This window comes from Sorex araneus, chromosome 6 (genome assembly GCF_027595985.1).
Source record: "Sorex araneus isolate mSorAra2 chromosome 6, mSorAra2.pri, whole genome shotgun sequence".
In the NCBI taxonomy this organism is placed as follows: Eukaryota; Metazoa; Chordata; class Mammalia; order Eulipotyphla; family Soricidae; genus Sorex; species Sorex araneus.
Window position 1 is genome coordinate 101971114 of NC_073307.1, and position 14746 is coordinate 101985859.

Consider the following 14746-nt stretch of genomic DNA (forward strand, 5'->3'; position numbering starts at 1 on the left):
AATAATAATAATAATAATAATAATAATATATTTTTTTCTTTTTGGGTCATACTCGGCAATGCGCAGGGGTCACTCCTGGCTCGGCTCTCAGGAATTACTCCTGGCGGTGCTCAGGGGACCATATGGGATGCTGGGAATTGAACCCAGGTCAGCCGTGTGCAAGACAAACGTCCTACCCTCTGTGCTATCGCTTCAGCCCCAATAATAAATTTTTTAAAAATACCTCTTTCCCCCAGTAGATGCAGACACTCCTATTATCAGACACTGAATTAATGGGACTGGGGGTTGTTTGTTATGTTTTGGATTGGGGCCACACCTGTTGTGCTCAGAGTTTACTCCTAGGTAAGGGATCAGGGATCACTCCTGGTAGGGCTTGGGGGACCACACGGGGTGCTGAGAATTGAACCCAGGTCAGCCGTGCGCAAGGCAAGTGCCTCCCTGCTGCACTATGTATTACTTGGGCCCTGGGCTCGTGTGTGTGATGTGTGGACGGCGAGTCTTGCTTTACATTTCCCTGCGGTGCAGACCAGGGGATCCTGGACTCGTGAGGCTGAGCCTCACGCTTTACCCATTCTCACCCCAAGCCCCGTTCCTTCCCCCACCCCCACATTCAGAATTTCCTTGATTCTTTCTATGTGTGGGTTTTTTTCCACATGAATTTTCTCAGTTTATCTAGATCCCCAAACTCACATGTATACTGCAGGATCAAGCACACTTAGAAATTCACTGAGAATTCGGAGTCTCCCTGCAGGCATGCTGTGGTCACTACCCCCTTCCCGACCCCCCGCCCCACGGGCTGGCAGAACCTTCCCAGTACCTTCTCACCCATACCCCTCACATTACCCCCGAGGCCTCACGGGCTTCATTTAAGATTATTTGTCATTTTTTTGGAAGGGTGGTTATTTTGGTTTGATTTGGGGGCCACACCTGGCAGTGCTCAGGGATGACTCCTGGCTCTGTGCTCAGGGATCAGTCTGTGCTCAGGGGCTCAGGGGACCATCAGTGGTGCCTGGGATTGAACCCGGGTCAGCCACGTGCAAGGCACGAGCCTTAACCCCTGTACTATCTCTCTGGCCCAGTTGCTGTTTGTTTGTTTGTTTACCACATTTGGGTGTGTTGTTATAAGTGGGGTCTTTTATCCTGGTTCCTACATTCTTGTAAGAATTGGTTTCTATTATGTTCATTTTGCGTCCAACTACTGTACTCAATTCTTTGATTTTAATCATCTCTCAGTTGAATTTTCTGGGCTTTCCTACTCAGAGCTCCCATTACTAGTTGCCGGCGGCTTATTTCTCTCTGCGCTTCCTTCTGGGGGAGAGGCCACACCTGGTGGCGGCCGGGATGCTGCAGGCATGGCGTGTGGTCGCTCCCGTGGTCTCGGAGACCGAATCCAGGCTCCCCGCAAGCGAGGCGTGTCTCGGCCCGTAGAGCTGTTTTTCTGACCCTGCTTCCTGCCCAGTGTTTATATGGTTTATTTTTATCTAGAACTTTCAGGGTAATATGATTAATACAAGCAGCAATAAAATGGAATTCCGTGTCTCATTCCTGACTTTATGGAGGGCTCCCTATTAAGCAGGGTGTTGGCGTTCAGCGTAAGGCAGTGTCAACCTCTTTCTTTCAGTAAGACTTTTGTTCTCTAAGTAGACTGACAGTTGAGTCTGACCATTTTGTTTGGGGACACACCAACTCTGCTCAGGGCTTTCTCAGGGATCACTCCCGGCAGGCTGTAGGGACCACCTGGGGTCTCAGGGATTGACCCCTGGCCAAGCACGTGTAAGACAAGCGCCCTACCCACTGTGCTATCTTTCCGCCCTTTGAGTTCCAGCATATGTCCTGTATTTGGTATCTGGTGAGGTTCAGATGACTCTTGAACTGATAAGCAGCTTCTCTTTGCTTCCTTTTGGGGGGTATATAACTTCCCATGTGGTGCCCAGGGGATCCCAGGGCCAGTCCCGATAATCCTTGGCCACCCAGGCCAGTGGTCCAGCGTGAGGGCTGAGGACACCGTGCTACTTGGGCCCTCCAGAGTGGGGTCCCTGGGCCACTGCAGTGGTGTGTAGGGGCCTCCAGGGCCAGCCTCAGTGGTGCAGCCCCCACACGAACTATTCCTTTTTTAAAAAGTTCAAAGTCTTTATTTCAGCACTGTGTTTTATGTCACTGCTCATGGCAGTGCTTCTTGCATCAACATCCCCCCACCAGTGTCCGCTTCCCCCGCGCCCACCCCATCCCTTCCCACGCACGACCAGCTCTGTTTCTGGTGCCTTTGGGCATTTGTTTATTTCCCTGTCTGTGTTTCTTTGTATCCTGCACGTGAGAAATTATTCTGTGCCTGTCCCTCTCCTTTTGCTGACCGCACTCGGCATGATACTCTCCAGACCCCTCCATGTAGTGGCAAATTGCCTGATTTCATTTTTTCCTTGAGCCGAGTAGTATTCCATTGTGTCTATGTCGCATCATTTATTTGTTTATTTGGCAGAGGCTGGTTTGGGCCACACCTGGCGGTGCTCAGGGCTGGGGTTGCCGGGGATCGAACCCAGGCCAGCTGTGTGCCAGGCAAGCGAGCGCCCTGCCCGTCACTGTGGTCCTACATCTGTTCTTGACTCTGACCAGGCCAGGAGCTTCTGAGCGCCCCATGGGGCCCGAGTGGCTGGTGCCCAGCGCCTGCCAGACTGTCTGGGAAGCAGGACCGAGTGGAGGGGGGGATGCTTTCCTGTGCCCACCCCGTCTCCCTCCATGGTGAGGGCAGAGGAGGTCTCAGTCGCAGGGCCCTGGGGCTGCATGATGCAGGGCTACTTCCCAGGGCTGGAGGGCGGAGGGGGTGACTCTCACATGCCTCCGGGGCAGTGCCGGGCCCAGGGCTGGAGCACTGCAGAGGGAGCAGGCCGCCGTGCCCCTGGCCGCACCCCTGACCTCGCCCCTCCGTGCCCCACAGGTCTGGCCGGAGGGCAGCATGGCGGATGCGGCGGACGCAGCGCTCTCCGTGGCCGAGTGGCTGCGGGCGCTGCACCTCGAGCAGTACACGGGGCTCTTCGAGCAGCACGGACTGGTGTGGGCCGCCGAGTGCCATGGGCTCAGCGATGCCCGCCTGCTGGACATGGGCCTGCAGCTGCCCGGCCACCGCCGCCGCATCCTGGCGGGCCTGCTCCGGGCCCACACGCCCCCCGCGCCCGCGCCCCGCCCCGCGCCCCGCCCCGTGCCCATGAAGCGACACATCTTCCGCTCGCCGCCTGCAGCATCCTCTCCCCCCGAGCCGGTGCCCCCTGCCAGCGAGGGGCTGCCCACAGCGCCCCCCATTCCCCCCCGGAGGAGCTGCGTGCCCCCCAGCCTCTTCTCGGTCCCGGCCCCCACCGCCGCCCCGGCCCCCACCGCCGCCCCGGCCCCCACCGCCGCCCCGGCCCCCGCGCTGCCCCCGCTGCCCGCCAAGAGACATCTGACGGAGCCGAGCGTCCCGCCCGTGCCCCCTCGCACCGGGCCCCCCTGCCTACTAGTGAGGTGAGTGGGTGCTGTGCAGGGTGGGAGGGGCTGGGCAGAGGGTGGGGGTGCAGGGTGCAGCCTTTGAAGCGGCAGCAGGGCAGGGGGCGGGTGAGGAGCATCCTGAGCACGGCTGGGGACTGGGAAGCTCCTTCTGGGGGTACCCTGAGCCGACACTGGGTGCCACAGTGGGCCGGTCCTGTACACTCCTCAGCCTCATCGGGCAGGGCCCAGGGCTGCTCCCCACACCTCTGCGCCCCCTGGCCTCCTGGTTCTCCCATTTCCTTGAGCCTCTCCCGCCCTTGTGCCCGCCTCGCTTGACCCTCACACAGACCCTCCTGCCTGCCCTTGCTGGGACACCCGCTGCTGGGGGCTGATTCAGGGTCCTTGGGGGCGAGGGAGGGTTAGGATTCTCGGCCCATCATCTGGGCATGGCTTCTTGGAGGAAGGGGCCTGCAGAGGTCACCTGGTCCCTGTTTGTTTTAGTGGGGGACGAGGTTTGCGGTCACACCCGGTGGTGCGTGGGGGTTCCTTCTGGCTCCGTGCTAAGGAATCATCCAGAGGCCCAGATGCGACACTGGGTTGAACCCAGGGCCTTCCTCCTTGTGCCATCATCACTCTGGCCCCCAGCCCTGTTGGATGATTTGGGGCTGTACGTGGCAGGGACAGGACCTTGCCCAGCGGCAGGCCTGGGGGAGTGGAGAAACTAAGGCTCCGAGGGGAGGGCCGCCCTGCCACACTCAGCGCCTGCTCAGGGAGCCCTGGTGGTGGTGGTGGTGGTGGTGGTGGTGGTGTGTGTGTGTGTGTGTGTGTGTGTGGCTGCCTCCACACAACCAAACCCCTGTGTGTGTGTGTGTGTGTGTGTGTGTGTGTGTGTGTGTGTGTGTGTGTGTGTGTGTGGCTGCCTCCACACAACCAAACCCCACCGGAGGGCTACGCGGGAACCAAGAACCCGGCTCCCAGCCCTGATCCGTTTCCTGATAGCACTTTGCCCTCTAGTGGCCACAGTCCTGCGTGCAAGAGGGAACGCGAGGAGCATGTGAGAGGTGTCCTCTTTGTGTCTGTATGTGTTTTGTGTGTCATGTTTCTGTGTGTCTGTGTGTGAGAGTGTGTGTGTGTTTCTGTGTGTATGTGTGTCTTAGACCCTGTGTGTTATGTGTGTCTGTGTTTGTGTGTCTATGTGTATCTCTGTTGTGTGTCTATGTGTCTGTATGTGTTGTGTCTGTATATGTATCTGTATGTGTTGTATTTCTCTGTGTCGATCGTGAGAATGATTGTGTATGTGTGTGTCCTCTGTGTGTCTGTATTGTGTTCTGTGTCTGTGTGTCTGCATTGTGTTTGTGTGTCTGTGTGTGTGAGCATGTGTGTATATGTGAGTGTATGTCCTGCCTGTGTTTTTATTGTATTGTTTGTGTCTGTGTGTTTCTGTGTGTCAGCATGTGTATGTGTGTCCTATGTGTATATTGTGTTGTGTGTTCATGCGTTTCTGTGTGTCAGCATGTGCGTATGTGTGTGTCTATATTGTGTTTGTGTCCGTGTGTTTGTGTGTCTGTGTGTCAGCATGTATATATATGTGAGTGTGTATGTGTCCTGGGTGTATCTGTATTGTGTCCTATATGTCTGTGTATGAGTGTATGTCCTGGGTGTGTGCATTGTGTTGTGTGTGTTTCTGTGTGCACACACACACTCCCAGGACAGGCCTGCTTACTTGTTTCCGCGTCTCTCAGTGCTCTGCCTATGCTTGCTGGGGGCCAGAGCACGTAGAGGACACTGGGGTCAGAGCCCACCACCCCAGATTCCCCCGTGAAGCGGTACTGTCCTGGGCCTGGCCCCGGGGAGCCCGCCCCAGCCCCGGTCAGTTTGTGCTGTTGGGCCGCGCCCGGCAGTGCGGGGGCTGGCCCTGTGGTAATGCCTGGGGGTCGCAGCTCCTGGCTTGGAGACCCTGCCAGCTGGCACTGGACCCCACACCTGCAGCACCAAAGCATCTTCCAGCTGCCCTGCCCTGGCCCCAGCACTTTTGAAGCTGGTGATGGAACGGTGCTGGGGTGTCCATGTGTCGTGTGGGGGGTGCTCAGGACCCTCCCGAGCCCCTCAGCCCAGCGAGGCCTCTGTGCCCGCCAGTGGCCGGCCTCTGCTAGCAGCAGCTGACCTGGCCGGAGTACCTGGACCGGGTCCCTGTCCTGGCCAATCCCTGCTCCGCCTGGAGGCGCATCACTTGTTGCCAGGCAGAGCTCGCTTCCTTCCTGGAGTCCCTTTCCCAGCCTCCCTGGGGCCTCCTGGTGGCGGGGGGGCGAGTGCAGCCAGGGCTTCCTGGGCGTCCCCACTCTGAGGCTGGCCCCACTGTGGCCATTGTCCCATTCCCGCCGGGGTGGGGGGCAGCCTGGGGGCGGGGAGGAAGTGCGCCCCAGGGGATTCTGGGTGACTTTTCTGTTTCTCAGGCCCTGTTTTCAGGAAGTGTGTGTCTTGGCCACGGCTGCAGGGGGTGGGGAGCAGAGAGCAGGAAGCTGGGGGAGAGCGAGCTGGACGCGGTCACTCAGGCTCCCTGCTGGCTGGCTCTGGGGCAGAGCCACGGATACTCTGGGAGGCCCACACGCAGACACCTGCCCCCAGGCCCGCAGAGACCTGGGTCCTGCCGGGCAGAGCCCTCCCTGCCCCACACTCAGCCTCTCGCTCTCCCCGGAGCCCGCAGGAGCCGCCAGCTGGCCCCAGCACCCGCTGCCGCCTGCCGGAGCGTCTGAGGGTGAGCTGGGGCCGGGCTGGGGGGCTCCGCTGGTGCCGAGGAGGTCAGGATCCTGCCCGTCGGTGGCCCCCAGCCCCAGGCTGGGCTTTCTCTGCTGCTGGCCCTGCCGCTGGCTGCCCCTCTGCCCTCCGGAGTTTCTCTCCTTTCACTTTCCCCCTTCCTGTGTTCCTCCTGCTCTTTCCCTTTCCCCTGCTCCGGGCTGCCTGCTCTCCCATTCCTGTCCTGGGCCTCTCCTGCACTCAGCGCGGTGGCCGGTTCCTCCTGGGCCCTGCGTGGCGTCATTTGAGGGATTCCTCGTCCCAGGGGCAGTCTCCACCCAAAGCCCCGAGGGCCGAGTGCTGGGAGAGCTGTGGGATGGGTCTTGCCCTCTCCCCAGGCCTGTGTTACTGGCCACCCCCGCCCGCAGCTGCTGCAGCTCTCGAGTAAACTCAGGCCCGCAGGTGCATCCCCAGCAAGGGGCTGGAGCCCCTTCCCCAGCGCCCAGCACACACCGTCCTCTCTGCCCTCTGCAGGGCCAGGCCGGGGCTGGGCACTCGCGATGGGGCATACTCGGCAGAGCCCTGCACGTCCCAGGGCTGGCCACCCTCCTGCTGCGGCCCTCAGGATGTGTCGGGGGTGGTCCCGAAGCGAGGGCTGAGTGTCGGGAGAGCTGCTGGGTGGGTCTCGCCCTCTCCCCAGGCCTTGTGGGGAAGCTCGAGGCACCCAAGCCGAGGGACCCCCCGGGGACACCGAGGAGGAGGAGGAGGAGGAGGAGGAGGAGGCGTGGCCTGCCGCCCAGGGAGATGGCCAGTCTGGTCTACTGTCGGGGTGAAATGGAAGAGGCCCTCAGCACAGAGGGCACACAGCGACTGTAAGGTCCTGTTTGGGGGACAGATGACAGAGGCGCAGGGGTGGTGCCTCATGTCCCGGGCCCTGGGCTTGATCCCCGTCTGGTGTAGGTGGCCCAGGTGACCCCCCAGCCCAAACCAGACAAAGGCAGGAGAGACGCGGAGAGCTGGGGGAGGCCGTGGTGGGGGCTGCCGGGCAAGTGGGGGGCTGCTGGTGGGTGTCCCCCGTGGTCAGCCCGGCGGCCGGCCCACGCCCGCTGCAGCGCCCTCCGTGCTGGTCTTGTGGGGGCCACAAGTGGGGTTGGCTGTGGCCTCACAGCCCGCGCAGGCGTGGGAGGCAGAGCTCGGGGCCCCCCACGGGGCGAGTGGTGCCAGGCTGGGCGGCAGTGAGAGCAGAGTGGGGACCCTCGCGTCGGGTCTCATGGTGCAGGGGAAGGGCCGAGGCAGCACAGAGGAAGCTTGGGCCCGGGCCTCGACGTGGCCCCGTGGAGCAGGACACAAATGCGGAAGTGGACAGCGAGGAGAGTGGCCCGGGAAGGGCCCGAAGGGGGCCATCTGTCCAGGTCACCGTGTTCCCTTCTTGCTCTCAGCCCTGGGCCTGTGCGGTGCCCTTGGGAATGGTCCTGGCTCCAGGCTGGGTGCTCCCCCCACCCCCCTGCTGAGGTCACTTCAGTCAGGCAGATGTTGGCGGACAACAGCTGTTCTGAGTGGGAGTGAGGGGGCAGGGGAGACCCAGGGAGGCCCCAGCCCAGCCCGAGCTGGCGGGACAGATACCACAGTGAAGGGAGAATGTGTGATTTAAATCTGAGGTTCCCTGATCTCCTTGGCCAACCACCACTCTGCACCCCCCCACCCCCTAACTACCTTCCTCGAGCAAACTAACAGAGAGCGCCCCCTGTTGCCTGCTGTGGCCTCCGGCTGGGTCCAGCACTAGGCAGACCAGCATTGCCCACCTTGGGGAACTCTGATTGGATCTTTCCGAGGAGGCGCAGGAGTTGGCCGGGAAGGGCCTGCTAGGGGAAGGTGCAAAACCTTTTGGGGATGCAGCTTATATTCAAGGGGGCTTGGAGTCCAGGCCCCACTCGGTGGCCCTCCCATCTCTAGGGGGGAGGTGTTTGGGTCTTTGGGTCATTACTGTTGGTACCGAGGGGCGCTGTGCCGGCACAGCTGTGGACGAGCCCCTTTCAGCACGCACCATGGTCAGGCTTTAGGGAACGTGCTGGGCCCGCCCCACTCTCCCCCTGCAGCACCCTCCTCGCCCCCCCCCCCCCAGGGACGCAGCCAGGTGTGCTGGCCCCGAGCCAGGGAAGTGGCTCTTACTAGGCGGGCGGCCCCGGCCCTGACTTGCCCAGACCTGCTGGGGCCACAGAGGGGACAGCAGAGGGGCTCCGTGTTATGTGAGAGATAAAAAGGGCTCCCGGAAGAACCCGAGAGCCGGGCTGGGGCAGGAGGGCGCTTATGTCCACATGTCACTGGACTGAGGTAGAGGTGGACTTCAGATGGCTGAGCTGCCCCAGAGGGGGCAGTCGTGGGGAGAGGAGCAGGGGGAGCTGGGGGGGAGCAGGAGGAGGAGGAGAGGAGTGGGGGGAGGGTCAGGAAGGGCAACAGGAGGGGGAGGAAGAGGAGGAGCAGGGGGAGCAGGGGGAAGAAGGGGAGCAGGAGGAGGAGGGGGAGCAGCAGGAGGAGCTAAAAGGTGAGGAGGGGGTGGGAGGAAGATGAGCAGGAGCAGGGGGGAGGAGGAGGACAGCAGAGGCTGGAGGCCCGGCTGCCGCTCTGTGCCCGGGCTGGCCAGGTCGTCTCAGAGGTGGGAGAGGCCTTCTGGCTGCAGGCCTGGCCATCAGGGCTCAGGCGGGCTTGGGCTTGGGGCACTCCCTTCTTCCTGGGGTTTTCCCACATGCTGTGCCGTCAGTGCCACTTCTCCTTTCCGCCTGGCCCTGACTCAGCAGAGTCCCACTGCCCCCTGGCTGGCAGATCGGGTCAGCCAGGAGGCTTCCTGGAGGCGGTGTCTAGGGCAAGCCTGACCATCCACAAGGTACCCTTTGTTTCTGCCTTCTTGGCAGAGACTCCACCAGTCTCATCCCTGCTGGGGGCATGGGGGCTCAGAGCCGAGACTGCCCTCCTGAGTGAAGGTCAGGTCCACAGCAGCCAAGTGCATAGGGGGCGGCTTGTTGCTCCCCTCCCCTCTGCGCTGGTCTTGGGGGAGGCCCCCTTCACCCTGCTAGGTGTGGACGTGTGAAGCCTACTCCTACTTCTTGGGGTCAGGATGACTGGCCCCGGGCCGTAGTTCAGAGTTTAGTAGCTCAGTGGAGAAGTGCAGGTGAGAGGTCAGAGGTGGCTTTGCTTGTCGAGAATTCTCCCTGATTGGGGCTGGAGCGAGAGCACAGCGGGTAGGGCATTTGCCTGGCACGTGGCCAATCTGGGTTTGATTCCCAGCATCTCATATGATCCCCTGAGCACTACTAGGAGTAATTCCTGAGCGCAGAGCCAGGAGTAACCCCTATGTATCAATGGGTGTGACCCAAGAAGTAAAATAAATAAAAATTTAAAAAAGGATTCTCACTGATAGGTACTCATCTTGTATGCAGCGGACCATGGTTTGATCCCTGGCACTGCATATAATCCCCCTGAGCACTGCCAGGAATGACCCCTGAGAGTAGAGCCAGGAGTGACCTGTGGGCACTGCCAGATGTGACCTAACTAATCCCCACCCTCCACATTATCCTGCTCTGATGTGCTTGATCCATCACCACTCAATCATCCATCTGTTCATCCATCTATCCATACTTTCATTTGTCCATCCACCCTTTCCCCCCACCCATCCATTCATCTACCCACTCCTCATCCAGCCACCCACCCATCACATCTATCCTTCTGTCCTTTTGTCCTTAAATCCATTAATCCATCTATCTCTCCACCTGCACATCAATCCATCTGTCCATCCATCTGTCCACCCACTTATTGGTCCACCCCCCTGTCCTCCTGCTGATCTGTCTGTTCATCCTCATGCCCACTCATCCATTCTTCCATCACCCACCCATTGTCAATCCACCCATCACCAAACATCCATCTATCCATCCACCCACCCTTTGGACACCAATCCCTCTACCCACCCACTGTCTACCCACTGATCTATCTGTCCATCTGCCCACCCACCCATCCATCAGTCCATTTGCCCACCCACCCATGCATATTTCCACTGTTCACCCACCCATTGTCAGTCCATCCACCTACACATCCATCCACATTCATCCATCAAACCACCCCTTCATCCATCCACCTACCTGTCCATCCATTTCATTCATCCACTGTTAACTCACCCATTCACACACCTCCCATCCCCCTCCCTGTCCACCCACCCGTCATTGATCTATCGACCCCACATATCCGTCCATCCATACCTATTTGTCATTCATCCATCTACGCACCGATCCATTCATCTGTCCATCCACCCAGCATCCATCCATCTACCCACCCAGCATCGATCCATCTACCCACCCACCCGTCCTCCTACCCACTCACCTGTCCATCTGTCCATCATCCACCCATCTATGTATACATCCATTTGTCCATTCATTCATCCTTCCAGTGATCCATCCGTCCACCCATTCACCTTCCCACCTGTCTGTCCTTGCATCCATACACCTATCCATCCACCCACCCACCCACCTGTCTTTCTGCCCATCTGCCCACCTACCCACCCGTCTGTCGACGGCATCCGTCTCCCACCCCTTCAGCATACTCTCCTGCTTACTCGGGCAGGTCCCGAAACTGGGCTTTGGGGAGAGTGATCAGATGCTGCCCCTCCCTGAAGGTGCCTGGGGTAGTGGGGAGCAGCCCCCTGCCCTGGGGCCCCCCAGGGGGCCCCCCTAGCCTGTGAGAGCTCCGACTCCACCCTGCCCACCACATGCTCTTGGTCCCCTGAGAAGGAGCTGCATGGCTTCCTCCCAGGGCTCCGTGTCACTGCCCACCTCCGTCCGTGCAGCTCTCCCGGGGCCAGTGAGAGGGAGGGTGGAGACTCAGCGGGCAGGATGGGAGCACCCATGGCTGGCAGGACTGTCCATGAGGCTTGTAACCTCTGGTTGTGACATGGGGCCTGCCCCTCTCTTCTGCCCTCACCAGGCCAGCACGCTCTCTTGTGACCTTAGGGGCATATATGTGCCCTCGTGGGGCTTACTCGTGGCCTCGTGAGGCATACACGCCCCCTCGTGGCCTCACAGGGCCTCTCTGCCCTCTGACAGCTACATGGGGCAGCTTTAGGTCCCTGCACAGACTGTGCCCGTGATCAGGCTGTGCCCACACCTGGCAGCGTCCTCACCCCGTGTGGAGAGGAGGGGAGACCGGGGCCAGGGGCTGGTGGTAGTAGCCATGCCCTAAGCATGAGGACCTGGGAGTCAGCAGGCTGGTCCTAGCTTGGGTGAGGGGGGCGAGTCCCGGAGCCAGCAGGCTGGTCCTGGCATAGATGTTCCGAAGGACACCCTTCTTTCACTGTGCGGCCGCTCTCCCAGAGGTCCCTCACTGGGTGCTGGGGTCACACTGCTCTCGTTGCAGTGACCACAGAGGCTTGTTGCCTCGCCCTCTTAGTGCAGGCCCATGGGTGAGGGTTGTGGTATTCACGGGGGTTGCGGCCACATGCACACACATGCACATACACACGCACACACTTGCGCAAACACGTGCACACACACGCATGCACACACATGCGCGCACACACACACGCAATGTGCCCACAGTGGGGCACACACTTCTAATGTGCACTCATACACCTGTGTGCCGTGGTGGTGGCCTGTGCACGGAGAGGCCCAAGGCTTTGCGGGTCTGACACAACCACACAGCAGGCCCACGTGGGATACTGGGGATCTGAACTCGTGACCATATGCCACAGCGCAGCCTCTCTAAACACCCACACGATTCCTCCTCCGGGCCTGGGAGATGCTTCCAGAGAAACCCTCCCCTCTGCAGAAGGGGGCGGCGGGGCTCCGAGTTGTTCCAGGACACAGGGAACCAGACTGGGGCCTCCGTGCTGTGGCCGCGCTGTTCCAGGGACAGCCTGCAGGGGGCGTGGTGGCCCGTGCTCGGCCCAGCAGGATGTGTGTCTGTGGGAGCCCAGGGAAGGCGGGACCTGTCCCTGCTGGGGGAGCAGCCGTGAGGAGCAGGCGCCCCTCGAGGGCCGTGTCAGAGCGTGGGCTTGAGGGAGCTGGGGAATACGCACATCTTGGGCCCCACGATGCGGGCTGTGGCTTCACGGCCCACTTCCTCCTGCCCCATCCATGTGCCACACAAGCGCTCACCCGGGGCCCAGGATGCGAGTGGCTCCCAGTCACGGCACAGGCCAGGCAGGTATGCGGCCCCAGGCTCCACCCCCAGCACCACACGGCTCCAGAGCACCGCCAGGAGTGGCCCCCGCTCACCAGATCACACCTCCCCCTCAGCCTTCTCTACCCCCAGGTCTCTCCATCCCCCCTCTCCCCAGGGAGGCGCAGCCCCCTGTGGCTGAAAGCTGTCGGGGGCAGTTCCCGCAGGCCCTAGAGGGGGCCTGGCTCTGCAGTTTCCTGGCGGTGTGGGCTTGGGCTGAGATGGGGCTGGCCTCTCGGGAGCAGTGGCTCCTCTGGCTGGGCCACACCCAGAGCTGACCCCTCGCCGCCCGCCTTCTTCCCGGCCCAGCCTGCCTTCCGAGGAGGAGCAGCTGTCCCCCGCCCTGCCGAGCCCAACCCAACCAGAGCCTGCAGAGCCCCCGACACCACCTCCCAGCCCCCCGAGAGTCCCCCCGAAGCCTCTTCGCCTGCTGCCAGAGTTTGGTGAGGAGGTCACCGCCGGAGGAGGGCGTATCTGGGATTGGGGTGCAGGGGTCACACTCTCCTTTCCCACTGGGCCCTGCCCCCCTGCGCAGGTGAGTGGCTCTGGCTCGCCCCGAGGGCTGCGTATCCTCCCTTCTCCTTACCTCCTGCTTGCGGCTCTGCCTTTGTGCACGGCCCCTGCTCTGCCGCCCAGACTGGCCGCTTCCTCAGGCTGCCCTGTGGTGGCCGTCCGCTCCCCTGCAGTCCTGCCAGGGGAAATGTACACATGGCACTTCCTGTCCGGGTGGGGGAGGGCAGGGGCCTTCTTCCGTAGCTTGTGTGCAGGAGGGTTGGTCAGGTGTCCCCCCAAGGGAGGAGAGCCCCAAGCCTCGCTTTCCTGGGTCTCCCCAACCCCACTTTCTCCTGCAGATGACTCTGACTACGATGAGCTCCCAGAGGAGGGGCCCCGGGCCCCAGCCAGCGTGATGACCAAGAAGGTAGGGAGCGGCGGGGAGGGTATGGATATCGGGTCAGTGGGGTAGGCTCCTTTGCAGGGGCCCAGGGCAAGTGCAGCCCCAGAACGCTGGGAGGGGCTCGGAGGGGAGTGGTCAGGAGGGGGGCTGTGCCTCGCTGTGTCGTGCTGGCTGCGTGTGTCTGTCTGTCAGGGAGGGCCTGTCCCCGTTTCACTTCATGTGGTTGAGTGTCCCGCTGGGGGTGCGTCCCGTGTCTCCCTTCAAGCATAGACAGACATGCTTGGTGTCGTTGGTTGTGGTGATGGCGTGTGGGGACAGTGTCCAGGGCTGCTCCTGGCTCTGTGCTCAGGTCAGACCGGGGGCTCCCGCCTGCCGAGCTCGAGCATCCCTCTTGGCTCTCGGTCCCTCTAGCCTGTCTTGGGGTGAGCCCTGAGCCCTGTCCGCCCTGCCTGGGACCCTGCCTCGGGCCTCCCGCACACGCCGCCGGGAATGGACACAGCAGCCAAAGTGCCCGTGTGTGGGGGCCTGAGGCGGGTGGGTCTGATGCTGGGTGGGTCTGGGGGCAGGAGGAAGCCCACGAGGGCCCACTGCGCCTGCTGCCACGGGCTGTGCGTGTGGCCAGTCTGCTGAGCGAGGGGGAGGAGCTGTCTGGGGACGAGCCGGAGGACGAGGAGGAGCCTGACCATGCCTACGAGGGCATCCCCAAGTGAGTCCCCTGGCCCAGCGCACCTGCCCCTCCCCCCCCCCGTGGTGGCGGGACAGCGCAGCCTGAGCCCACCTCTGCCGGCAGCTTCCTGATCCCGGAGCTCCCGCCACACCCCATGGACAGACTGCCAGGGGGCACCACCCCCGCGCCCACGGTGCTCAAGGCCGGCTGGCTGGACAAGAACCCGCCGCAGGGGTGAGTCAGGCTCCACTGGGCCCGTGCCACGGGGAGCACGTCCTGAGGGTCCCGTGGGCTGTCGTCCCCGCCTGACCGCAGCCCCTCCCGCTGTCAGCCCAGGCCCCCCTCCCACTGGGCCCGGCCCTGCCAGAGGTGCGGGGTCCCCCGGCTCCAGCCTTTCTTCAAACCCCCGTCCTTGCTCTGTGCCGCCTCTGCCCCCCAGATCCTACATCTACCAGAAGCGATGGGTGAGGCTTGATGCCGAGAACTTGAGCTACTTTGATAACAACAAGGTGAGCTGCCCCAGCCCCGGGCCTGTCTCTGGCGGGACCCCTGACACGACCCAGGGGATCCCCTCCCTCTGTGGGGCCTGAGCCCCTGAGAGCGGGGGCCGGGGGAGCGGGGCCCGCGTCCACCGCCCAGTACAGCCCCTCTCCCCCGCAGGACATCTACTCCAAGCGCTTCATCTCCGTGGCCTGCATCTCCCGCGTGGCTGCCATTGGGGACCAGAAGTTCGAAGTGATCACGCACAGCCGCACCTTCACCTTCCGAGCAGAGAGCGATGGTGGGAGGGCGCG

The 14746-nt window shown here is 61.9% G+C and overlaps 1 protein-coding gene across 4 annotated transcripts in view; it reads left to right on the forward strand.

Moving 5' to 3' along the window:
- ARAP1 (ArfGAP with RhoGAP domain, ankyrin repeat and PH domain 1) overlaps positions 1-14746 on the forward strand; it is a 56636-nt gene that overhangs the window by 20575 nt on the left and 21315 nt on the right. For 2 of the 4 annotated variants that reach the window (XM_055142963.1, XM_055142964.1), the window contains exons 3-9: positions 2933-3492; positions 12700-12833; positions 13242-13309; positions 13852-13991; positions 14076-14186; positions 14392-14461; positions 14613-14733. In XM_055142963.1, the coding sequence (XP_054998938.1) occupies positions 2951-3492; positions 12700-12833; positions 13242-13309; positions 13852-13991; positions 14076-14186; positions 14392-14461; positions 14613-14733 (1186 nt within the window). In that variant the 5' untranslated portion in view covers positions 2933-2950. Of the gene's footprint in view, positions 1-2932; positions 3493-5966; positions 6212-12699; positions 12834-12871; positions 12926-13241; positions 13310-13851; positions 13992-14075; positions 14187-14391; positions 14462-14612; positions 14734-14746 lie in introns of those variants that run through there. The other 2 variants (XM_055142965.1, XM_055142966.1) reach the window with 2 other exon arrangements.